The following is a 25717-nucleotide window of genomic DNA, read 5'->3' on the forward strand; positions in this document are numbered from 1 at the left end:
ATTTTTTTGGATCAATATTATAGGAGGTTATCAAATTATGCATTCAAAAAAATGTGATACAGTCAACTTGTTTGATCATCTTCTACCATCATATGGAGGAGCTGAATCATCATGCATAAACTAACGAATCTCATCATCAGTGGGACCTTCGTCTACTGGAGCCTCATCTTTGATGTCATCTTCACCATCTGTCCTTGTAGCCAGTTGTTGTGCAGGGTATGCATCAAGCTCATGAGGGATCCCAAGAAAGCCAGAGATAATGTTTACTGAGATAGTAACGAGTGAGAATGATTCCTCATTAGCCTCCATTTGACTCATGCGATAAAACTCATTAACCATGTCAGGATAGGCCATCCCCCTCTGCTGAAAAATCAAGCCTTAACCTGTATCACTGATAATAGAAAATCGGCTTCATCCTTCCAAGACAAAATCACAGAAGTTTTCTATAATGATCTCTTGCACTGCCAATATTGGCCTCCTCATCACTAGCTTCATGGCTAGGTTGCCTTCTCTCCAACATTTTCTTATCATGTATGCCATTAATTCACCATTCATAAAATAAATAAAAAACGAATATAATAAAAATGAAAAGTTCTAATTATATTATATACTGTGATATTCGAATAGAAACTACTATGTTCGATTAGGAACTACTCTATTCAAACTACTAGGTATTTAATTCAAATGCCAAATAATATCGTTCGAACAATATCGATCCATGTTCAAACAATTTATAACCATTCGAACAAAATTAGGACTTATTCAGAAGGTTAATATGGATTCGAAAGGATAAATATATGGTTCGAACAATATAAATCCTATGTCCATCAAATAGCATAAATGTTCAGTTCGAATAGAGAGAAAAATCTATATTGAACGGTTCATCAGCTCACTTTTTAACGGTCGAACTCGTTCTTTCATGTTCGAATACAAAAATATCTATTTGGCAAATGCTTGTTCGAACAACTTTGAAGCCGTTGATTCAAATAGTTTCGAACAGCTTTGAAGATCCATGGCTAAGTTGATTCAAAATCGAACGTGAAAACCAATATCATCAATAATTGTTGGTTTTAAGTAAAAAAAATTAACATGGCTTCACTCCATTTCTGCAATCAAATGCCATGTGTGGCGGCTGGAAAACACCAAAAAATGGTCGGATTTGATTCGAAATCTGACCCTCATTTCAACCTGTTTTATCCAAATTTCAAGCACATAGAGACATTGTGTGATGGACCATACCTGTTAGACGACAGCAAAAGGTCAAAATATGGCAGAGTTGGTGGTGAGTGATGGTGTATGATAGAGAAGGCTTCGAACGGTAGTTTGTGTAAATGTGAACAGCTTGACATTCGAACTAGATATTTTGTGTCGAGTTGTCATGTCTGAATGCATGTTTTCTAGTTCGAACGAGATATCTGTTTTAATCTACTTAGTTAACAGAAATTCACTATTCAAACAAAGTCTTTAGTTGTTCGAACTATGTACGATCCCATTCAAACACGTGGATTCATGAAACTTCTAGAATAAAATATGATGATTCATTTCTGTCAATGATCCTGGTTCGGTCGAAAAGGCATGTACTCGGTTTGAATTCCTATATAAGTATATAACTACATATATATTAGTATACTATATAGTATAATACTTAACTATATACTATACGACCATGTAACTATATACTATACTATATGCTACACTATAGACTATGTAACTACATACTATACCATCTAACTATGTAATACTATGTAATATTCATTGATGATAGTTATAATTTTATATTAGATTTGTGAGTAAATTAGTATATATGTTTTACATTTGTTAATGAAGTAGATTAGTGTTTGCTCTTTGTGAATGTTATTATTGATGATAGTGATAATGTTATATTAGAAAAATAAAAGTCACTTATGGTAAATAATAAGAATCTAATTGAAATAATATGAATCTAAACCATAAATTACCCTACTTTAAATAGAAACCAACTACGTAATTAACTATTAATCTGGGAACTACATAAAATATTAGTGTTATTTCCATAAATTATCTAATTGAAATAATATGAATCTAAACCATAAATTACCCTAATTTAAATAGAAACTAGCTATGTCATTACCTATTAATTGAGGTGAATTGAGGGGAATGTTTTTGAGAATCGCTTTCAAGTCCACAATGCATCAGTAGAAAAAATGGACAATGTGACAAATTGTTCGTTGTCAAAATAGAGCAATGACAAACAAGTGAAAGCAAACATAATCAAATTAATCACATGACATAAAATTAATGTAGTTCGGTATTGTGTCTATAGGTTCAGAGAGTTGCAGAGGAATCACAAAAATACACTTTGGAGCAAAATCTCACTGTTCAGAACACTTAGGACGTACTAAATTGTTCATTACGTACATAATTATAGCATCACACATCAAAAACCCTAAGTTTCACTTTTTTGCATAATTATAGCATCTCTTTATCCGATGCTCACTTAACTGACCCATCAAGCATGACTCGAGTGGACTTTTTTTCTAAGTTTCGCTCGAGTTATCTGTCGTGTGAATGTCGAGCAAACTTTCTGCTTGGCAATTTTTTTACCCGACGCTTTTTCAGTTTCCCCCAGGACCCCCACAAGGCTTTGTCATGTTCCCTCAGGCTTGGATCTAAGCCTACACTCAACAGCCGAAGCCTCCTTGCAAATCTGCTAAAAAACATAACGTATCATTATTGAGTTAGGTCATCAACTCGAGCTGACACACCAACAAAACTAGGCTTTATAAACCCAACATTGTTTAGATGATTCGAATTACATATTCAATGAGTGGCTGTCGACTAAGAATGTAGCCATTTTTTAAGTGATTTAGAAGGGAAAGACAAGTTACAAACACTGGACAATTGGGACAAATGATTGAATTCAAAGAAATCACGGCTACAGAAATACCCATATCTCTACAAGCCATAAATAGGCCTAAATTTAATGCATTTGTGCTAGGCCAAGATCCTATCATGACAGAGGCCCATGACTAAACTGGTAATTTTCACTTACTTGGTAATAGTGTTAGGCCTTTATCTAAGAGTTTTGTTTCTTAAGTAGGGGCTTGGCATCATAAGACTGAAGAAGCACATTAGAAAGGGAAGAAGGCCAATTCAACAATGGTGCCAACTAAATGGTCTCCTAAGGAGCAATCTACTAAGGAAATTCTTTCCCACTCCCATTTGAAGAAACATAAGTTTCTTGATTATGATTCCCATTTTATCATCAGAGGATGAAATTCACACCAACAACCATGAGAATCATGAGTTGGAAATCTCAGAAGTTTTGAAACCCTCGAAGAGGTTCGTGCACTTTGTGACTTAGTCTGAAGGGAAGATCCCGATATCATTTTTGTGAAGGAAATGAAGACTAGTAGTCAATATATGGAAGGACTAACATATAAATTTGGTTTTACTAATTATCTAGCAATCATAGTGAGGGACAAAGTAGTGTAATTTGTTTAATTTGGCAAACAAAAGTTGTGATACCTACATATGATAAGGATAAGGGTAGGTAGTGTATGAGATCTCGCATTGCTTGGGAATGAGAAGTTATTGCTCTTTATAAAGTTCCAATGAGACTCTAATTGTATCACTAACTAGTCCTTTCGTAGTATAGGCCATGTGGTTTGGGTATTCCATTGGGGCGTTACAAATGGTATCATAGCCTATCCCAACTAGAAATGTGGGACTCGAGCCATGCTATCTAAAACGGACAAGCTTGACGAAGATGTCGGGAATTTAAGGGGGTTAATTGTGATATCCCCATATGATGAGGATAAATGTAGGTGGTGTATGGGGTCTTTCATTGCTTGGGAATGAGAAATTCTTGCTCTTTATAAGATTTCAATGGGGCTCCAATTATATCATTGACTAGTCCTTTTGGAGTATGAGTCATGTGGTTTAGGCCTTCCATTCGAGCTTTACAAAAGTAAACTTTGTCTTGTCATCTTATTTGAAACATCATTTTGATGCAAGAGTTCCAGATGTCAAGCTAGCGTTGGATTGGCAAATAACTGCAATTTATGGTCACGCTGAGGTCGGTTATAGAAAAGAAATTTGGTGACTTATGCGACATTTAAAGAATTTTCAAGATGGGCCTTGGTTATGTTTTGGAGATTTTAATGATATTATCTCTAGCTCCGAGAAAGTGGGAGGTAGAGAATGACCAGCTTAGTAGATGCAAGATTCCATGTACACTCTTGACTACTATATATTTAAAGGGTTGGATATTGATGGTTCTTTATTTATATGGAATAATTTGAGAGAAGGTATTACTAAAATAAAGGAGAGGTTGGATCGATTTTGGGAAATCTGGATTGGTTGGAGTTGTATCATTTATGTACAGTTAGGAATCTAGTTACTTCTATTTATGATCATAGTGGTCTATTATTGGTCACTGAACGAGTTGATTGTAATATTAATTTTCAAGACAACTATTTTAATTCCAAAGTATATGGCTAGGGGCATCAGGACATGAAGATACAATTGCAATAGTTTGGAGGCCTAATGGTGATTATTGAAATGTGCTTAACCTGGTTGATACCATTAAAGACTGTTGAAGCAAGCTAACCCAATGGACTATATCTCAGTTTCTCAATATGAAACAAGAGCTAGCTACTAAATGAAGAGATCTAGCTTTATTTCAAGAGGGTTAGTTAACAACTTATCCTCCCTAAGCTATTAGAGCAGTTATGGAAGATATCAATCTACTCATGGAACAAGAAGAGTTGATGTGGAAATAAAGATCAAGAGTATCTTAGTTAAGTGTGGGTGATCATAACACAAAATTATTTCATTATAAGGCTTCAGAGAGGCAGGGTTGAAAATTTGTTAAAAGTATTTGGGATAATGGGGGAACTTTAAGAGAATGGAAGAATATGGAAGTAGTCATTAGATAATACTTTTCTAATATGGAGATCTTATGATCTCCGTCCAACCAAAATTTACTGCTTCAATGAATGCAAATCTTCTACATGAGTTTTCTTGTGAGGATGTTAAGAAAACCTTATTTCATATACAACATCTAAAAGCTCTACGTCCAATTGGTGTGCTTTCTTTGTTTTGTAGAAAATATTGGCACATTGTAAGAGATTATGTTCCTTGCACAATTTTGCATTTTTTAAATTCTGGCTCTATATCGCATGATCTTAATCATACATACATTGTGCAAATACCCAAGAAGAGAAACCCTGAGAGAATTACTAACTATAGACCTATTAACTTGTGTAACGTGATCTATAAAATTAATATAAAGGTGATTGCTAATAGATTCAATCAGTCTTGCCTCAAGTTATTTCAAATACCTAATGTGCTTTTTGTACCTAGAAGGTTGATCGCAAATATTGTCTTGATTGCATTTGAAACTATGCATGATCCTAGAACCTGGAAAAGCAGTAGAAAGGGTTGCATGTCCATCAAGATTGAAATAAGTAAAGCTTATGATAGAGTAGAGTGGAATTTTATTGAACATGTTAGGTAGAAATTGATATTCAACTCCAGATCAGTTAATCTCATTAGAGCATGTATCAATTCAGTCTCCTATCAAGTTCTACTTAATGGTGCTCCAACTTTTACTATTGAGCTTAGAAGAGGTCTGAGAAAGGGTTGCCCACTTTCTCCTTATCTGTTTGTGTCATGTGCCGATGTCTTATCTTTTATGCTACAAGAAGCATAATTACAAGGAATATTATAGTGGATTCATGTATGCTACAAGTAGTCATTTATTCTTTACTGATGATAGTATTATTTTTTGCCAAGCATCAAAGGCTGCATATGAGAAACTTCATAGCATTTTATCAATTTATGAGGTAGCTTCAAGGAAATAACTTAAAAACTGAGTTGTTTTTCAATCAAAACACTGAGGTTAAAGAGGTGAATAGTATCAAAGAAATCTGAGGTGTGTAGTTTGTTAGACATCATGATAAATATCTTGGTTTGCCTTCTTTTGTTGGTAGATCAAAACATCACACCTTTTGAGATATCAAGGAGAAATTTTGGGTAGAACTACTAGGGTGGAAGGAAAAGCTTCTATCATAGGCAAGTTGAGAAATACTCATAAAAGTAGTTGTGCAGGCTATTCCAAACTAGACTATGAGTTATTTTCAATTTGCTCAAAGGCTTTTGCAGGGAGTTAGAAAGTACATTTGCAAAGTTTTTGTGGGGTCAACAAAGAGACGAAAGAAAAGTCAATTAGGTAAGTTGGGATCAATTGTTTATCTTAAAGTTCAGGGGAGGAGTAAGTTTCAAGAATCTCAAGGTTTTCAATTTGGCTCTCTTGGCAAAATAAGGATGGAGACTTACTCATAATACTAATTCCTTGTTTTACAAAGTTTTTAAAGCCAAATTTTTTCACAATGTGATTTTCTACATTCGAATTTGGGTTGTAATCCTTTTTTTATTTGGAAAAGTATTCGTGAAGCCAAAAGACAATCAGGTTGCTTATGGAGGATAGGACAAGGGGATAGGATCAAATTTTGTGATGATAACTGGTTACCTAATTCTCATTTCAAGAAGTTCTCACCAAGTGTAATACATTATCACCATATCTGCAAGTTGCTGAGCTAATGGAATTTTCTTCAGAAGGGTGGAACCATGATTTGGAAAGATGTGTTTTTATTCCTATTAATTAAGGCTGCTGAAATTCAAAAAATCTCATTATATTTATGTAGGAGTGAAGATCATTTAGTTTTGTGTTTAAATAGGAATGGTTCGTTCAATGTTATCATGAAAACTTATCATGTTGCTTTAAATTTTAAAGATGAGGTGGAGGGTGTTGCTAGCTCTAATGGTCAAATAATAATCTATTTTGGAAAAGTTTTTGGAATCTTAAGCTTCCATATAAGCTCAAGAATTTCATATAGAGAGCATGTGGTGAAAGTTTACCTACCAAACAGAATTTCTTTCATAGGAAAATCATTACTAATGGTATATGTGATTTTGTAAGGAAGATGTGGAGGAGAACCTTCATGCCTTACGTAGATGTCCTATTATTAGTCAAATTTGGGTGGGTAGATTTGATTTGGGTGTGGTCTCTCTCTAAACCAAATGTTTAGATTTGATCCTTTGATCTATGAAATTATGCAACATGATGATCTGGTCTTACTTTCGAGACTTTTGTCAATTGCTTGGGGAGTATGGAATTGTATAAATTTGAGATTATTTCATAAAGTTGATATTATGACAAAAGTAATTAATTATAATTGATAAATGCCTTGCACATGTAGTAAGTTATCGGTTTGTTAGAGAACATCAGATGGTTCATAAGGAGGAGGTTTTGCTGTGTTGGCAACCTCCACCTGGAAAATAATGGAAACTCAATTTTGATGGGATTGTCAAATAAATCTGGTGTAGTGGCTATTTTATATATATATATATATATGAAATGGATAACATGATTATGACTACATGTAGAAAAGAGGAAGAGTCTTATGAGGCTCTTGCTGCGTTAAGAGACTTACAGATGTTCCTATGTTTTCGGTTTCAACCATATATTAATTCTAAACTTCCACAATTTATACATATTGGGTATGTTTTGAACCTGTCCCTTCATTTGTACTTCCATGCTCTTCATACTTTCATTTTCACGCATATTACATGAAAACAAGGGTAAATATGAGCATATTATGGTGATTGAAATATATTCAATTCAACTCAGCTCAAAGTACTATACAATCTCATGGGAAAAACATGTAAATTCACTGCATGATGAATGTGGATGTGACGTCTACCTACGAACCCTTCAAAAATACAAAAATATATACATTTAAATAAATCATATATATATATTCCTTCCAAATTATAAAAGTTCAAACATATATATGATGGGTTTTAGAAAATCCAAAATTTTAATACCTAGCACGATTAACAAAGTTGTTATGATGAGGACAAAACCTATGTTTTGAAACCTGCCCCTTGACTCCCATGCACATACTTCATAATATATTATCCCTCGACTTTATATGGATGGTTAATGAATAAAATTTTAAAAAACTATTTTTCTTGATTTGATCTCACAGGATGTCCCATGTGATTGCAAACAAATCAGATGTAGCCTACTGTGAGATTTTTTCTGTGTTTCCTCAATTTGATTGGCATGCCATCAAAGAACGTTCTTGCCCTCTACTTGGGGGCTGTGTAAAGCTTGCTCCTTACAGCTCGTACACTCTACTTTTTTGTTTTTTGTGTTCATTGTCATTATGTATCTTTACATATTTTTTGACCTTTTACTTTCCTTGTTAGGTGTCTTCTTCTTCTCTTAAAGATAACAAAGGATTCTCCTTTGCTGTATTGGTGCAAGAGAAAGCCTAAAGAAATCCATTTTATTACAGGGCATGCTCGGAATGATAACCTGAGGAACGGTCAGCAGAGAGAGAGAGAGAGAGAGAGAGAGAGAGAGAGAGAGGGAGAAAGAGAGAGATGCAGATGTGATCAGTGCATGTTTCACGACTTAAGCCCATGCACATAACACCATGATTATAATTTGAAAATATTTGGTTATAAGTACAATTATGTGTTAATATGTGCATCAATTTAATATAATTGTCAAAAAATAAATTTTATTGAAAACAGTATTAATTTAAATTTTAAATATGAATGAATTAATTGTGATATGCATATTAATACGTGATTTAATTTGTATGTAGCAAAACTCTTATAATTTTGCATTGGCATGCAATCTAAAATTGTACACGAGCAAGCAGAGGGCCATCTTCTACCAGCTATATATCTAGGGACAAAATAAAAACCTACTAGCAATTATTTATCATTTTAAAAGGCAATGGCACTACGTGATATGCTAACCATAAGCTAATTGGTGGCCAGGGAGATAGTTTCATGATTTGTTAGTTAGATAAAAGTTAAAAGTTAAATAAAATATTATTTTTATTTTAAAATTTAAAAAAGTTAAATTATTTATTATATTTGTATGGAAGTTTTAAAAAGTTATAATAATTATATGAAATGATATAGTTTGATTTATGTAACCAAACAAAACCTTAATTAGAGATGGGCAGCGAGGACAATCCGCCCTGCCCCCGTGTAGAGGGCAAATTACCCCATCCACATGGTAGGGGGTGAGGGTCCCCCTACCCATATTTGGGATCTATGGCAGGAGCGGAGGCAAGATGGGGTGGACCCATGCCCCGCCTTTTTATAATATTAATTATATAATTATATATAATATATATTTAAAAAAAAATCTCAGGTGACCAAAACGGCGCCGTTTTGGCACCTAGGGGGGTTTTTTTTTTAATTAAGTTAGTAAACCCAAGTATCTATAATTTTAATAAATTTATTAAATATTTGTCTAAAAGTTTTGAGAACAATTATCTTTATATTTTATATATTCACGTACAAATCATGATTATATTTACAAAGATTCAAGCTATCTATATCCTACCACAATCATGATTTTATTAGAAGTTGAATAAAATATTATTATAATATAATTTTTTAATATTATTTTTGTTTTAGAATTTGAAAAAATTGAATTGTTTCTTATATTTTATCTAAAATTTTGAAAAAGTTATAATAATAAGATGAGATAAGATAAGATAATTTGATATGTGGTAAGTGGTAACCAAACCAAGCCTTCCTCTTATTTTCCCTAAATATGTGCGATATTATTTATAAAGTTCAAAACTATACTATAGAAGCTAATAAATATGAATATTCGAGTTTATACCAACTTCTACAAGTCAGGTTGAGATTTATATCATTAATATTATTTATTAATGATCATGATTTTGTATTTATGAATTATAATTCATTTAATAAATTAATGGAATCAAGTTGAAATTGAGTTTGGTTGAACCGATCATTGGGCCAACACGAGTCCATTTTATGTAAATTAATTGAACTAACTTGTATAACTCACTTTACCTGATTAACATAATTTAACAAAAAAGATAAAATCTATATTTATTAGTAGCCAAAATATAAAAAATAATAATAAGACTACCTACTAACAAAAAATATTAATATTTTTTAGATTTTAACCTATAATAAAACTAATATATACTATAAACTCAGCAATAATAAATATAAGCATATGTCCACAATGACAATCTTAATAATAAAAAAATAAGCAAATTGAGAAATTTCAATATTACAACTCAATAATAATAAAATTGTAATTTGAAATAAAATTTAAACGTTTTATTGCAGGTTGATCCGTTATTGACCTAAACTCATGATCTCTCATTTCTTTCCATATATAGTAGAGGTCTGAGACCTTTTTTCTGGAGAAGACCATATTATGGATTGCTTTGAGGTTAAATATGACCTCTATGTTCTCGTAATAGTCGCCCCACATCTCTCAGATCTTAGATCTCTTTTATTGTGACCCTGTCAATGGTAGGTGAGGAGGTCAACTTTATATCACTTTTCCCTCACGTGTTTAACTTAGTCTCTTTTTTCTTTTTTCCCTCTTTCCTATTACCTCATTCTTTTTCCTCTTACACTTGCTTTTTCTTTTCTCCTCCTTGTCTTTTATTTCTCTCTCTTTCTGTTACTTTTTTATTTAACCTTATCCCTTTTATCTTCTCCCATTTAGTTCCCTGATGGTGATTTGGCTTAGTGGGTCTTAGGTTGTGCCAAGTATATTTACCCTCCAACAATTACAACTTTCTCATACTCCAAAACAAAATACAAAAAATAATACCATTTATTCAAATTTTAAAATAAAATTAATATTAAAAAATTATATTCAAATAAGTTTTAAGTTCTTAATATTTTTATCTAACTTTCACTCTCTCATTTTCTAAAGTTCAATAAAATATCTTAACTCAAAATATTTCATTACTATTCATAAATTATTAAGATATTCTAAGCATCCAAGCTGACCCTAAAGTGGTACATTAGTTTTAAGAGTTCAAGGTAAAACCAATCCCATCAAAAGCTCCATGCATTCCTTCCATCTAGCTATGGTTAGATCCAATTCTAATGGCTTGTTTGGATGTAGAGTATTTCAAAATATTGTAAATATTAGTGAAATTGTTTGTAAATAGTAATAAAATGATTTAAATTAAAAAAATTTACTAGGTTTTGGAAAAGAAGAGAGAAAAAATTGAATAAAAATATTATAAAATTAAAAAAATGAATATAATTTTTTAATATAATTTTTGTTTTGAAATTTTAAAAATTATATTGATTTTTGTGTTTTGTTTGAAAGTTTGTAAAATTTGTATTGGTTAATGTGTTTGGATAATGATTAAATGAGAAAGTTCAAATTTTCAACTTGAAAAGTGTTTTTGTGTTTGAGTGATGTTTGAAAAGAAAATTATCAAAAGTTTTAAGACCATCTCATTTCATCTTATATAAGAATACGCAAGTTTTGACAAAGATAACTTTGATAGGGCTAATGGCATGGCCCGATTCAGATACAGAAGCTATCACAACTCATTTCATTTAATTATTACAATTTTATTAAATTTTCACATAAAATATAATAAACAATTCAACATTTTCAAATCTCAAAACTATGGGTGAGAAAAAAAAAAGACGGTGAATCAGTAAACCAGAACGGACTGAATCGAGTTCGGTCTAGTATCAGATTCATTTTTTTTCAAAACTAGTAAAAATCAGTCTGATTCTGATTTTCTTTCTTAAACATTATACTGGACTGGTTTATATATATATTTTAATTTTTTATATTGTATAAAATATGTTTTATATGATTTTTATATTATATATAATTTTTATATATAATTATATATATAATAATTTTGTATTATATAATAAATTACTAATTAATAAAATATTAAACTTTTAAAACCATATATCAATAGTCTTTTGTATTAATAGTTATACTAAACTATATTACTATATAGTACAATATATTATAAGATATCACTATAGTCTATAATATAATTATAATAAATATTATAATATACTACAATATAGTATCACTATATCACTACAGTCTATAATACAAAACCGGTATATATCGGTTCGGTTCTAAAATATATCCAAAACTAGACCGAACCAAACCTGTTTTACCCATACCTAAAACAATAATAATATTAAAACATAATATTTTAACAATATTTTATTCAATTTTTAATTTTTATGATCTTAACTTATTTCATCTCAACTCACTATCTAAACCTAAAAAGAGGGGCCACCCATCTTGATTATCTCTAACCTGGTTTTAGCCATCCTATCTTTGAGTTATTTTGTAAATAAAATTATCCATTAATAAAATAGTTCTAAAAAATACTACATCACCTAAAATGGTTCTATTTCTATAATGGGCGATGCTACAATCATGGAGAAACGGCACTAAGAAATGGTAGCAACTGAGGTGGAGGCCACCTTGTGGCTATTAATTAATAAAAAAATTAAAACAAGAATCCAATAGTCTCGCTCATAACCCCAAGCCCAGTATCATCCATCCTCCCTTTCCTTTTTTCCATAACTCACATATTCAAAATTTTCTTCGAGTGGTACAAATTCACCAAAAGATTTTTTCAATTCTTCACAAACATTGTCCTCTAAAACTCCTCCCACAAAGCTGGCTAGTTCGTTCTCCAGAGATTTGACACTTTGACTTTGCCACTGCAAGCTGAATATATATTAAACTTAAGGCAAAAACACCACTATTGAAGCTAACGTTTATTTATGATGCAGTTAATTATTAGTCTTTTGTTATTGTAGTCAACTCTATTATCGTGCATCCTGGGACAGCATGACTATTAATACTTTGTAATTTTCAATGACGTTTATATAATGTACTTATCCATCTGAAATTCGTAGAACATCAGAATCAATCAACAAGTATTTTGGTTGAAGTTCTTCTATATTTTTCATCTTTTTACCACACCTCTGTACCAAAAATACCAACAATTGGTATCTACCCAAGGTTTCGGTCTCTTTGGGATATGATGGTTGTGCATGGTCATCTACAACTCTTCCAATTTTTTCTAATGAAAACTATGACTATTGGAGCATAAAAATGAAAACTCTTTTCCTATCTCTTGATATGTGGGATGTCATTGAGAATGGAGTCTCTTCTACTACTAAAGGCACGTCTGAAGGGACTTCTAATCTTACCCGAGTCAAGTCTGATAAGTAAAGGGAGGCAAAAGCCTTGTTTATTCTACAACAGGCTGTGAGTGAGTCCATCTTTCCAAGGCTGATGAGGGCTTCTTCTTTCTAGCAAGCTTGGGAGATCTTGCAGCAAGAATTTCAAGGTAATACCAAAGTTAAAACTATCAAAGTTCAAAGGCTAAGAAGGGAACTCGAAAATCTCAAAAAAAGAATATGAGAATATCAAGGAGTATTACTCTAGAGTCATTGAAGTAGTGAATCAAATGAGGGCTTATGATGAAAGGATTGTTTAGAAAATTCTCATAAGTTTGACTGAACAATATGACCATGTGGTGGCTGCCATTGAAGAAGCTAAAGATCTCTCTTCACTTTCTGTCACCGAGTTAATGGGCTCACTTTATGCTCATGAACTACGGGTTGGCAAAAGGAATGAGGTGTCTTTGGAAAATGTATTTCAATCCAAAGTTAGTCTAAATAATCAAAAGCAAAAGGACTTCAAGAAACAGTTCAAGGGCACAAAAAAAGGAGGAGAAAATTCTCAAAAGAAGAAAGGAGAATTTTTAACTTGTGGTGTTTGCAAGAAGACTAATCATTTGGAGAAAGATTGTTACCACCAGGGCAAGCCACAATGCTCAAATTGCAAGAAGTTTGGGCATGAGGAGAAAGATTGCCGGTTCAAGATCAAAAATCAGCAAGCAAAGTTCACCAAGGATAGGGAAGAGCAGTTGTTCTTTGTTTGCCATGTTGCAGCCGAGCAAAGAAAGAGAGTGGTTTCTCGACAACAGGTGCAACAACCATATGACACCAGATAGGAGCTTATTTTCTCAAATCGATAAATCTGTATGTGTTAAAGTGAAGCTTGGAAATGAAGATTTGGTTGAGGCAAGTGGCAAAGGTACGATTTCCATGGAAACCAAGAGAGGGACTAGATTCATAAAAGATGTTCTCCATGTTCCTAGCCTTGATCAAAGTTTGCCAAGTGTTGGGCAAATGATGCAAAATGGCTACTTACTTTACTTTGAGTGAGAGCTATGTGTCAGTCTTGATTTGAAGAAAAACAACCAAGTGAAGGCAGAAGTTAAAATGGGAAATGGAAGAAATTTTCCCATTACTTGGCAGTACCTAAGAACAATGATGGATAGATCTGATGAAAAACTCTTTGGCATCAAAAGTTTAGTCATTACAACCTAAATGCCTTAAGGATGTTAAATCAGAAAAACATGATACGAGATATGCCTTTGCTAGACCAAAACATGCCTACTTGTGAAGGATGTATGATAGGAAAGCAACATAGGTAGCCATTGCCATAAGGAGAAGCTTGGAGAGCAAAATCAGTACTTGAGCTAGTGCATACTGATCTGTGTGGTCCCATGAGGACACTCTCTCAAAGCCAAAATAGATACTTTATGCTCTTCATTAATGATTTTTCAAGAATGACTTGGGTCTACTTTCTTAAAGAAAAATCAGAGGCCTTTAGTGTTTTCAAAAACTTCAAACTGCTGGCTGAAAATCAAAGTGGTCGAAAGATGAAGATCTTGAGAAGTGATAGAGGGGGTGAATTCAACTCAAGAAAGTTTGATGAATTTTGCCAAGAAGAAGAGTCGGAACACCAACTAACAGTTGCCTACACTCAATAACAAAATGGAGTCTCGGAAAGGAAGAATATGACTATTATGGAGATGGCTAGGTCCATGCTAATGGCAAAGGGTATTCCAAAAAAATTCTAGGATGAGGATGTTAATATAGCAGTATATGTGCTAAATAGATGCCCCATAAAGGCAGTGAAGGATATGACTCCAATCGAAGCATGGAGTGGACACAAGTCAACTGTTAATCATTTCAAAGTATTTGGATGTTTGTGTTACATTCATGTACTTGAAGAAAAGAGGCACAAACTTGAAGAAAAGTCAGAGAAAGGGATTTTTCCTGGGTATAGCTCTCTAATGGGCCCCAAGGTGGACCAAGTCATAAAAATATTTCGCAAGTTTCAAATTGGGTAATTACAAGATCAAGAGTTAGGAAGATCAAGGAAGCCATGCAAGGATAGGTAAAATCCACTTGAGACGTATTTAGCAAGAGCCCGACATTCAAGATGGCTTGAGAGGAGGAGATCCAGTATAGTACCCACAACACTATTCACTTAGAATTTTTTAGGGGTTGTTTATTTAAATCACTTGTAGCCTCATTTGAGGGGTTAGACAATATTAAATTTTCATTGTGAGTTGAGTTTACTCCTCTTGTTCTTGATTGAACTTTTGAACTTATCAAAAGTAAATCACAACCTTTGTAGCGTTCCTCTTTTGTAATTTGGGTTCTTGCAACGGGTTCTTCAACGGGTTTAGATTTTAATATAATCTACGTTCTTGAAACGAGTTCTCAACGGGTCTAGATTCTCCATCTATAAACTTGAGTTTGGCTTTCTAGAGTTTATTTTTCAATATTGTTGTTGGGTCTCAAAACTAATCGATTGGGGTTCACATCATTTGGTATCCAAAACAAGGTTTCCAATCAGGTCTAATTCTATCTTTTATTTATTGTATTGTTAATTCTAGAGCTTCAAAGTTCTAAGGTTGCAAAAAAAAATGCAAAAATTTATTTTTTCCTAGGGCTGCCAAATTACTCTATCATTTGGGTTTCATATTCATCATCATAGGGTGACTAACTTTTTTGTTTGAGAGTTGCCAAAATTTACACCATCTAGAGTTTGAAATTTCTAGGGTTTCTTACATCTCTAAGTTTATCAATTGCTTATAGTGTCGTTTTATTGATTCCCTTCAAATTCATATAAATTCTTCTTGTATGTTGAATTCAATTGTTTGATTTTTACAATTGAAACAATTTTTTGTAATTGAATTGGTGAGAAAAGAAAAGAAAAAAAATGAAATGAAATGAGATAAAAAGAAAATTTCAAAAAATAATATGAAAAAGAAGGAGTAGAGAAAAAAAAATTTGGATTGAGCTTTATCATCAAAGGGATTGAATACATTATAGTTGCTCTTGCGATTACTCTTTCCCTCGTATCTTTTCCTTAAGTCTCGTGTCATTTTATTCTTTTCGTGTTTTCTCTTATTCTTGTTTCTTAAACCTAATTACTAGCTGGGATAAAATAAGATTATATTGTCCTGATTGAGTTCATTTAGTCCTTAAAGAATTTGAGTGGGAGAACTCTTGAGTTAAAAGGCAATAGAGTGTGAGATCATTATAAAGAAAAAGCCAATTAAAAATGAAACACGAGTGGAGTATCATTATTCGTAAACACGTAAGAGAGTATGTGAGGTTTTTACTACTAACATTCTTTTTGTGCAGCACATTACAATATCTCATAATAGTGACTCGACATCGAAGGGGGTGGCAGGAAATTCATTCTTTATATTGTAGTTCATGCAACAAAGTTTGAAAGGTTAAATTTGGTGTTGGGGGAAGTGAGGAATATGATGGATCAACAAAGTGCAGTAATTAAAAATCTGCAAGGTGTGAGATATTGGAGGAGACGTGAGCCTAGTAGTATTGAGAATGAGTATGAGTATGAAGAGTATGGTGAGTCTCTCGTTGCCAAACGTGCTCTCAATGCACAAATTAAAATAGATGATATCGAGCAGCAGAGAGAATATTTTTCATACTAGATGTCACATCAACAACAAGGTATCTAGTATCATCATTGATGGGAGAAATTATACTAATGTAGCTAGCACTACTCTAATTGAGAAATTGAATTTACCTACCTTGAAACACCCTAGACCATACAAGTTGCAGTAGTTGAATGATTGTAGGGAGATTAAGGTAAATAAGCAAGTGCTAGTATCTTTTTCAATTGGAAAGTATCAGGATGAGATGTTTTGTGATGTTGTGCCTATACATGCTGGTCATATTTTGTTAAGGAGGCTGTGGCAGTATGATAGGAGGATGATCCATGATGGGGTCAAGAATATATACAGTTTTGTAAAAGATGACAAAACAATCAAACTTGATCCTTTAACCACAAAACAGGTCCATGAAGACCAACTCAAGTTGAAAAGTAAGGTTGAGTGTGAGAGAGAGAGAGAGAGAGAGAGAGAGAGAGAGAGATTGATTGATAAAAAAAGAAGGAGTAAAAGTGAGGTTGAGCGAAAAAGAAAGAGTGTGAATGAGATTGAGGAAGAAAGAAATAATGAGACTAAAAATGAGAGAAGAAAGAAATGAGGGTGAGGCTGAAATTTCAAGAAAAAAAAGAGAGTGAAAGGAAAAAAAATAAAAAAAATAAAAAAATAAAAAGAGTGAAAAGAAAAAAGAGATTGAAAAGAAAAAAAAAGAGTGAAGAAAGTGAGAAAAAAACAAAGAGAGAAGTGAGCTTTTATGTTAGGGCGAATTTTAATACTAACGAACTTAACGAATCTTTGCCTAGTATTGTTATCTTTTTGTTGCAGGGATATGAGGTCGTGTTGCCTAGCGATGTTCTTTGTGGATTGTCACTTATTAGAAGAATAAAGCATTAAATTGATTGTGTGACAACATTGGAGAATTTGCAACTTTACCTTTGACCAAAAGAATTTGTCCTACACACCAAATATAAGTCATTGATACACTTGAAAGGACAAGGTAAGTTTAATAGAATGCATGCCAAGTGAGAGGAATATAATGAGACTTTTCTTCATGTCATCAAATATACACATGGTAAGAAAAATTTTGTGGTTGTTAGAATATCAAGAAGGTATGTCCTTATCTTCATTTTGGATGCAAAGTTATTGAGATTTGAATATGATAAGAAATTGCATGCTAGTGATGATGACTTTGATAGTGTGTATGGAATATGTGAGAAAACATCATTTGGTAAGTTCTACATACTAGATTGGGACTTATTTAGAGATAATAGATTTTTTGACTTGTGCTTGGAGTACATGGAAATGTTTTGATTGGACATTTTGGTGTAAAGAGGACTTTAGAAGTGTTGCATGAACATTGATGGGAGTATTGTTTCCCATTCATTGAGTTTGCATATAGTTGGAGTGGTCATTTGGGTGTAAAAAAGAATTTAGGCATATTGCATAACACTTTTGAGAGTACAATTCGCCATTCATTAAGGTCGCATATAATTGGAGTGGTCATTTTGGTATAATGAACATTTTAGATATGTTTCAATAACATTTATGGGAATATCATTTTCCTTTTATTGACTTGTTGAATGAACGTTTGCTGGAATATCGTTTGCTTTTGTTAGAGTTTGCATATAATAGACCATGCATACTACCATTTTTTATTCTCATCTTGAAATTGTATATGGTTTTAATCCACTTACTCGTTTAGTATTGATGTTTTTGCTTGTTGATTATAGGAGTGGCTTGGATAGACCTTTTCACATTCTTGAGAAAATTAATGATAATTCATATCAAGTGGATCTTCTAGGTAAGTACTATATTTCTACTACTTTCAATGTTTCTGATCTTTTTCCCTTTGATCCAGGTGGAGATTCAAGATCGAATCCTTTTGAGGAGGGGGAAATGATGGGTCACAAGGTGGACCAAGTCGTAAAAATCTTTTGCAAGTTTCGGATAGGGAAATTACAAGATCAAGAGTTAGGAAGATCAAGGAAGTTATGCAAAGATGAGTGAAATTCACTTGAGACGTGTTTAGCAAGAGCCCAACATTCAATATGGGTTTGAGAGGAGGAAATCCAGTTTTTATCCATGTGATACGCTATGGAAGACACGAATTGAGCCTATTATTATTGAAGGCCTTGGACTTATTTATTTAATTAAAAGAGATTATTTTATTAGTTTAGAATAAGTGAGCTTGAGGATGTTTAGCCTACATATGTCTTATTTTTAATGAATTGGAATTTTTGGGAAGGCCTTCTATTTTGGCCAAGGATTTATTTATAAAGTTATTATTTTATGTGAACTAGGGTTTTAAATGTTATTGTAGCACAATACTATTCACGTTATGGTACCTACAACACTATTCACTTAGGATTTTAGGCGGTTGTTTATTTAAAACACTTGTAACCTCATTTGAGGGGTTAGATAATATTGAATTTTCATTGTGAGTTGCGTTTACTCTTCATCTTCTTAATTGAACTTTTGAATTTATCAAAAGTAAATCACAACTTTTGTGGTGTTCCTCCTTTGTAATTTGGGTTCTTGATACGAGTTCTTCAACAGATCTAGATTTTAATATAATCTAGGTTCTTGAAACGAATTCTCAGCAGGTCTAGATTCTCCATCCATAGACTTGAGTTTAGCTTTCTTGGATTTTTTTCCAATCTTGTTGTTGTGACGCCCCCAAATCCCCCCGCCCGAACACGGGGAAATCGAGACGTCCGGATGGTGACAACCCGGACCACCATCCTAACGACGTGTGTCAAGTGTGTGCAAGAGCGACAAAGTGCACAAGACAAACGCAGCGAGAAGCAAGTCAATAATTAAGTACCAGAATTTTTCTTAATGTAATACAAACTGTTTAAAACATACTTAAATAAAATATTACAAGAAACACAAATACAAGTTTGAAAACAGATAAAAAACACAGCATCAGCAACCCGGCGGAGCCGCATCCTCGGGCTCAGCCTCCTCCTCCTCTTCCTCGAACTCTGCACCAAAAGCTACGGAACCAAGAAAGGTTCCGCAGGTAAGTATGACCCAAACACTACCAGATGAAAATACATACAACCCAAACAACAAGAAAACAAGATCAAACAAACACACGCCCCGCTACACATATATTTTAACACGCACGCCAAAACCCAAAAGGCCCACCAACCTCCATAAAGCCACACCCCGCCATTATCCCAGATAATGGCCCAAACCACCATTTTTCCCAGAAAATGGATCATAACTGAAAAACCATACCACAACCCGCTCCGTATGCACCATGATCTCCCCTAGGGATCATCCGCACACCCTGGCTCAGTGCCACACCATAGAGAACGGCTACGCGTGCGACACCTAAACGAGCGATGCCCAGACTCGTGCCATACACGTACCGGGCCGGGCCATCCTCTAGCCCTCGCCAGCGAAGGGCCACGGGATCGGTGAATAGAGCGATACCTGGACTCGTGCTCAGCACGTACCGGGCCAGACCCATCCTCTAATTTCCGCTCCCGGAGTCAGTGAGTAGAGCGATGCCTGGACTCGTGCTCAGCACGTACCGGGCCAGACCCATCCTCTAATACTACTCCGTCATCGCGCAGGGCCTCAGAATCGGTGAATAGAGCGATGCCTGGACTCGTGCTCAGCACGTACCGGGCCAGACCCATCCTCTAGTACCGAACTCGTCAGCGCCCAGACGACTACTCAGGGGATGTCACTCAGTATTGACCGCTCCCGAGTGACCAGAGGAGCTCCACCGTGATAATAACCCATCACGGCTTGGGCTCGTGAGACACACGCACCCAAACGCCAAAACGCCGATAAACATGATGCACATGCACGCGATATGCAACGCACACAAATAAAATGCAACGCACACCACACGGCCCAATCGAAACAACCAATAACAACCAACCAAACAAACACTCCGTCCTCAATCCATCCGACCCCCGAAACTCCTCGGACTCAGTCCGGAATCAACAACCAACAACAATTTAATAAATAAATAACTAAATAAATAAATCAATTGAATGAGCAATATATATTAAAATCTGAAAATAGGGTTTGGAAAATACTTACAGCGCTATACGGTATTTTTAGAAAGCTCGCGGCGTTGCTAACGGCGGAAAAACAGCAACGTCACAGTGAAAATTCACTGTGGCCGTGGGTCCGAAAAACCCACTTTTGAACGGGGACAAACTAGGACACGAGATTGATAGAGAATGGTCTAGAGGTGGTTGTGAAGCTAATGGAAGCGACGGACGGCCGTGGGTGGCGGCGGAATGGCCGGAAATGGCCGAAAATGGCAAATCGGAAAACAAGCTCGTGGGAGCTGCTCCGGTGGTCGATGGAGGCCGGAAATGGGTGGGTTAGGACGGCAAGAGGTCGGTGATGAAGTGGTGAAGAAATGGTGGCCGGAGGTGGAGCGACGGCGGCGGATCGGAGTGAAATCCGTGCGCCCTTTGGAAGCTTTTTCCGGCCAAATGGCCGGCCGGTTGGGGGTGGTTTTCGGTGGGGAGGTGCACCGGAGGGAGGGGAAGAAAATGGGACCGGTGGGAGGTCGGGAGGTGGCCGGACGGCGCTGGGCCGGAGGAGAGAGAGAGACGACGCGGGAGAGGGAGGGAAGAGAGAGAGAGCACGGGGGGGGGAGCCGATCGGGGAGAGAGAAAGGGAGGGAAAAAAAAAGAAAAGAAAAAAAAAAAAAAAAAGAAAGAAGAAGAAAGAAAAAAAAGAAAAAAGAAAAAGAAAAAAGAGAGGAAAAAGGGAAAAGATGTAGGGAAAAGATGAGGTCCAAACCTCATTCCGGAAAGCAAAACTAACCCGCCAAAAAGATTAAAAAAACACAAAACAACTAAATAAAACACAACACCAAATAAAATAAATTAATTTAAAAACCAACTTTAAAAACGCAAATAAATTAAAATAAATAGCTAATATATTAAGTAAAATAAAAACAATTATTTCAGCGAAAATACACTCAAAAACGGGTCATCACAGTTATTGGGTTGCAAAGCGAGTCGATTGAGATTCACATCACTCTCAATCCAAGGGATACCGGATTTGCAATCTCAGAACTTAAGAACTGGTTACAAGTAGAGACGTTCAGTTTGATGAGCATTCAATCTGGAAATGGGAAGAAAAGCATGAACCAGATTTGACTCTTCAAGTTCCAGTTATCGAGCAAGTTGAAGAGAGGCTAGAAGCATCAGCTCCAAATGATCAACCTTCATGTCATTCTCGGTTTCAGGAAGTAATAGCAACTCTAGAAATTCAGCACCTTCATCGCCTGAGACTCCTTCAAGAAGATTCAGGGCATTGAACGAGATCTATGAATCTTGCAACTTCACTTCCATAGAGCCTAAAAATTATGCAATAGCCTCTAAAGAACAAGTTTGGGTGGATGCAATGAAGGAGGAGATTAGAATGATTGAGAAAAATAATACATGGGAGCTGGTTGCATATCCTTGCAGCAAGGATCTTATTGAAGTTAAGTGGGTATACAAAACAAAACTCAACCCAGATGGTTCTTTAAATAAATGTAAAGCAAGATTGGTTGCAAAGGGCTATTCACAATCGGATGGGATAGATTTCAATGAAACCTATGCACCTGTAGTTAGGTTGGACACCATCAGAACAATAGTTGCACTTGCAGCTCAAAGAAGTTAAAAAATCTCACAACTTGATGTAAAATCAGTTTTTCTTAATGGAGAACTCGAGGAGGAAGTATATGTTCAGCAACCCGAAGGCTTTATGAAGGAAGAAGGGAAAATATTTAAGTTAAAAAATGTTCTCTATGAGCTTAAACAAGCACCCCAAGCCTAGTACAACAAGATGGCTATTTTTGTGATCATGGCTTCAAGAGAAGTGTTAGTGAACCTACACTTTATGTCTAGCTCAAAGGTGAAAGTTTCTCATTGTCTCCCTTTATGTTGATGATTTAATTATAACTGGAAATAATTTAGTTATGATTGAATCATTCAAAGAAGAGATGATGACGACATTTGAAATGAGTGACATGGGACTAATGCACTACTTCCTTGGAATGGAAGTATATCAAGAAGGAGGCATTTTCATTTCACAAAGAAAATATGCTCTTGATTTGCTCAACAAGTTCAATATGGCTGAATGCAAATCAGTAGCCACACCTTTGATAGTAAATGAGAAATTGAAAAAGGAAGATGGTGCAAAAGAAGCCGATGTAGTAGCATATAGGAGCTTAATCGGAAGTTTACTCTACTTGGTTACCACTCGGCCTAACATCATGTATGCAACCAGCCTCCTCTCAAGATTCATGCAATGTCCAAGTCAAATCCATTTTGGAGCTGCTAAAAGAGTGCTGAGATACATTCAAGGCACAAAGTATTTCGGTATTTGTTATAAACCAAGTTCTCATTCAACTTTGACTAGTTTTACTGATAGTGATTGGGCTGGTTATGTGGATGATATAAGAAGCACATCCGAGTATTTTTTTTAATCTTGGAACTTGTTTGTTTTCATGGGGATCAAAGAAGCAAAGATCTGTAGCATAATCCATAGCTAAAGTAGAGTATGTGGCTATTGCTGGAGCTACAAATTAGGGTTGAGTAGAAATATGAAAATCCGACTTCGACCCCGACTCCTCTCAGGCTCCGCTCCGACTCCGACAAGTCGGAGTTTTTTTTCCAATGAAAGTCGGAGTCGGAGTCGGAGGTGATGGTGATGGTGAACCGAATCCGATCTGCTCCGACTCCGACTCAAATGCCTGGCTCCGAATCCAATTCCAACTCCGACTCCACTCCAACTTCACTCTGATATTGTACATATTTAATAAAAATATATATATTAATCATATAAATATAATAACATGTAATAATAATGTATAAATACTAAAATGCATAATAATATGTAACACCAATGGATAAAGACTAATATATATATATATATATAATAAATTTATAATAACATGTAATATTAATGTATAATAACTAAAGTATTGATTATGTAGATTTTATATAACTATATCTTATATAGTTAGTTAAACTCAATAATATATATACTAGCATGAGTTAATTATTATTATAAAAATATCTATATTCTTTATACATTAATCATATATATTTTATATAATTATAACTTATATAGTGAGTTAAATACTAGTATGAACAAATGTACCTAAAATAATACACTTTTACTATAATAACATGTAACACTAATGTAACTAATATACCATGTAGTAGTAATGTATAGACTATAGTAATCAATCTATAATTCTATAATAACTTATAACGTGTAATACTAATTTTGTTCTTTTTACTTCATGCACAAGTTAGAATGAAATTCGTTACAATTTGTATTAGCTCTTTTGTTGCAAGTTGTAACGTGTTGATGGAATTAGAATTTGATGGATGATGAGCCATGAGTTGGTTGGATAATTTGGGAGGATAGATGATGATGGATAATTAGTTTGTAATTTTGGTATGTATTTTTATTTTATAATTTTGTATAAATGATTTTAATTTTTAATTTTGGTTATGTATTTTTAATGTGTGTATCATAGTTAAGAAATTTCTTCTTGCAAGTTTGAATTTTGTTTTATTTTACAGTGTCCAAGATTTTAATGTGTGTATCAAGTTCTAAGCATCTAAGGATGAATGATTCTTGTGTAAATGATTTCTTTTTACAAATTTGGTTAAATAAATTAGAGATTAGAAATTATATTTTAAAAAAATTGATATGGAAGCCCAAATCCATTAGACTCCAAAATTGTAAAATTAAAATATCAAATGGATTAAGAAAAAAAATCAAATAAAAAAGTCTAACTCCGACTCCGCTTCGACAAGTCAGAGTCGGAGTCGGAGCAAAGCCTATAGATGTTGGAGTCAGAGGTCGACAATACCGACTCCGACAAATCAGTGCTCAGCCCTACTACAAATCAAGTAATTTGGCTGGGTAAGATTCTTGAAGATATGGGTGCAAAATAGCAACTACCAATTGTGATTTATTATGATAACAAATCAGCAATAGCCATGGCAAAGAATCATGTCTTTCATGGCAGAACTAAACATATTGCAATTAAGTATCATTACTTGAGGGAAGTAGAGGCAAAAGGAGATGTGAAGCTAAAGTTTTGCAAGTTTGAAGAACAAGTTGATGATATTTTCACAAAGGCACTTTCAAGAGACAAATTTCAGATGTTGAGGCTCAAATTTGGAGTGTCAAAAAATGCATCAAGGAGGAGTATTGAAGCTAACGTCTATTTATGATGTAGTTTTTCAATAAAGTCTATTATTAGTCTTTTGTAATTGTAGTCAAACTATGTTATCATGCATCTTGGGACAGCATGACTATTAATATTTTGTAATTTTCAATGTTGTTTATATAATGTACTTCTCCATTTGAAATCCGTAAAACATTAGAATCAATCAACAAGTATTTTGGTAGAAGTTCTCCTCTATTTTTCATCTTTTTACCACACCTCTGTACCAAAAATACCAACACCACAACCAAAGCTCACAAGTGTTTGAAGTGAAAACTTTGTTGCTTTTACATGGCTGTGTTGATACATACTATTTTCTTCAAGCTAAGCAGGGAAATGTTACTGTTTGGTTGATGGTGAAGTTCAGGAAATTAAAAAGAAAGATGATTTTGAAGTTCTTAGTTGTGAATCAAACATTAAAAATTCTTTATTTCATAATAATTTGCTCAGTTTTCTCATCAAGCAAATAGGACGTTTAATTAAGAAATTTCTGTTTACAAACTTTGATGAGGTAAGTAAAATTATGTTAAATTGCGTTTTGGGTTTGAATGGGAAGTTTTATTCCAGTGGAAATGTCTAACGAAGCAGTACCAACATCATTTACTGGTCTGAATGGTAGGAAACCATGCATAAGTATGATTAAAGAATAATTTTATTTATCATCTTCATACATCATATATTATATTTATTTATTTTATAATTAATATATAGTATATGGGTGATAAATAAAACAATTTAATTAGATTAATAAGAATAAAATAAAATAAAAATAATTTTAAAATATATAAAATATATGATGTGAGGTAACGAGTAATATTTTCGTGATTAGAGGCAGGAAGCAGAGTAAACTTTG

The 25717-nt window shown here is 34.1% G+C and overlaps 2 protein-coding genes across 2 annotated transcripts; both read left to right on the plus strand.

The window, feature by feature from the left end:
- Positions 1 to 21857: 21857 nt before the first annotated feature.
- LOC122306302 (uncharacterized mitochondrial protein AtMg00820-like) lies at positions 21858 to 22295 on the plus strand. Its single transcript, XM_043118732.1, has one exon. The coding sequence runs from the start codon at positions 21858 to 21860 to the stop codon at positions 22293 to 22295; it is 438 nt and encodes a 145-aa protein (XP_042974666.1).
- A 325-nt stretch (positions 22296 to 22620) lies between these two features.
- On the plus strand, positions 22621 to 23103 carry LOC122306303 (uncharacterized mitochondrial protein AtMg00810-like). Its single transcript, XM_043118733.1, has one exon. It carries the CDS (start codon positions 22621 to 22623, stop codon positions 23101 to 23103), a length of 483 nt encoding a protein of 160 aa, XP_042974667.1.
- Positions 23104 to 25717: the final 2614 nt, after the last annotated feature.

The sequence above is a fragment of the Carya illinoinensis genome, chromosome 4, assembly GCF_018687715.1.
Source record: "Carya illinoinensis cultivar Pawnee chromosome 4, C.illinoinensisPawnee_v1, whole genome shotgun sequence".
NCBI lineage: Eukaryota > Viridiplantae > Streptophyta > Magnoliopsida > Fagales > Juglandaceae > Carya > Carya illinoinensis.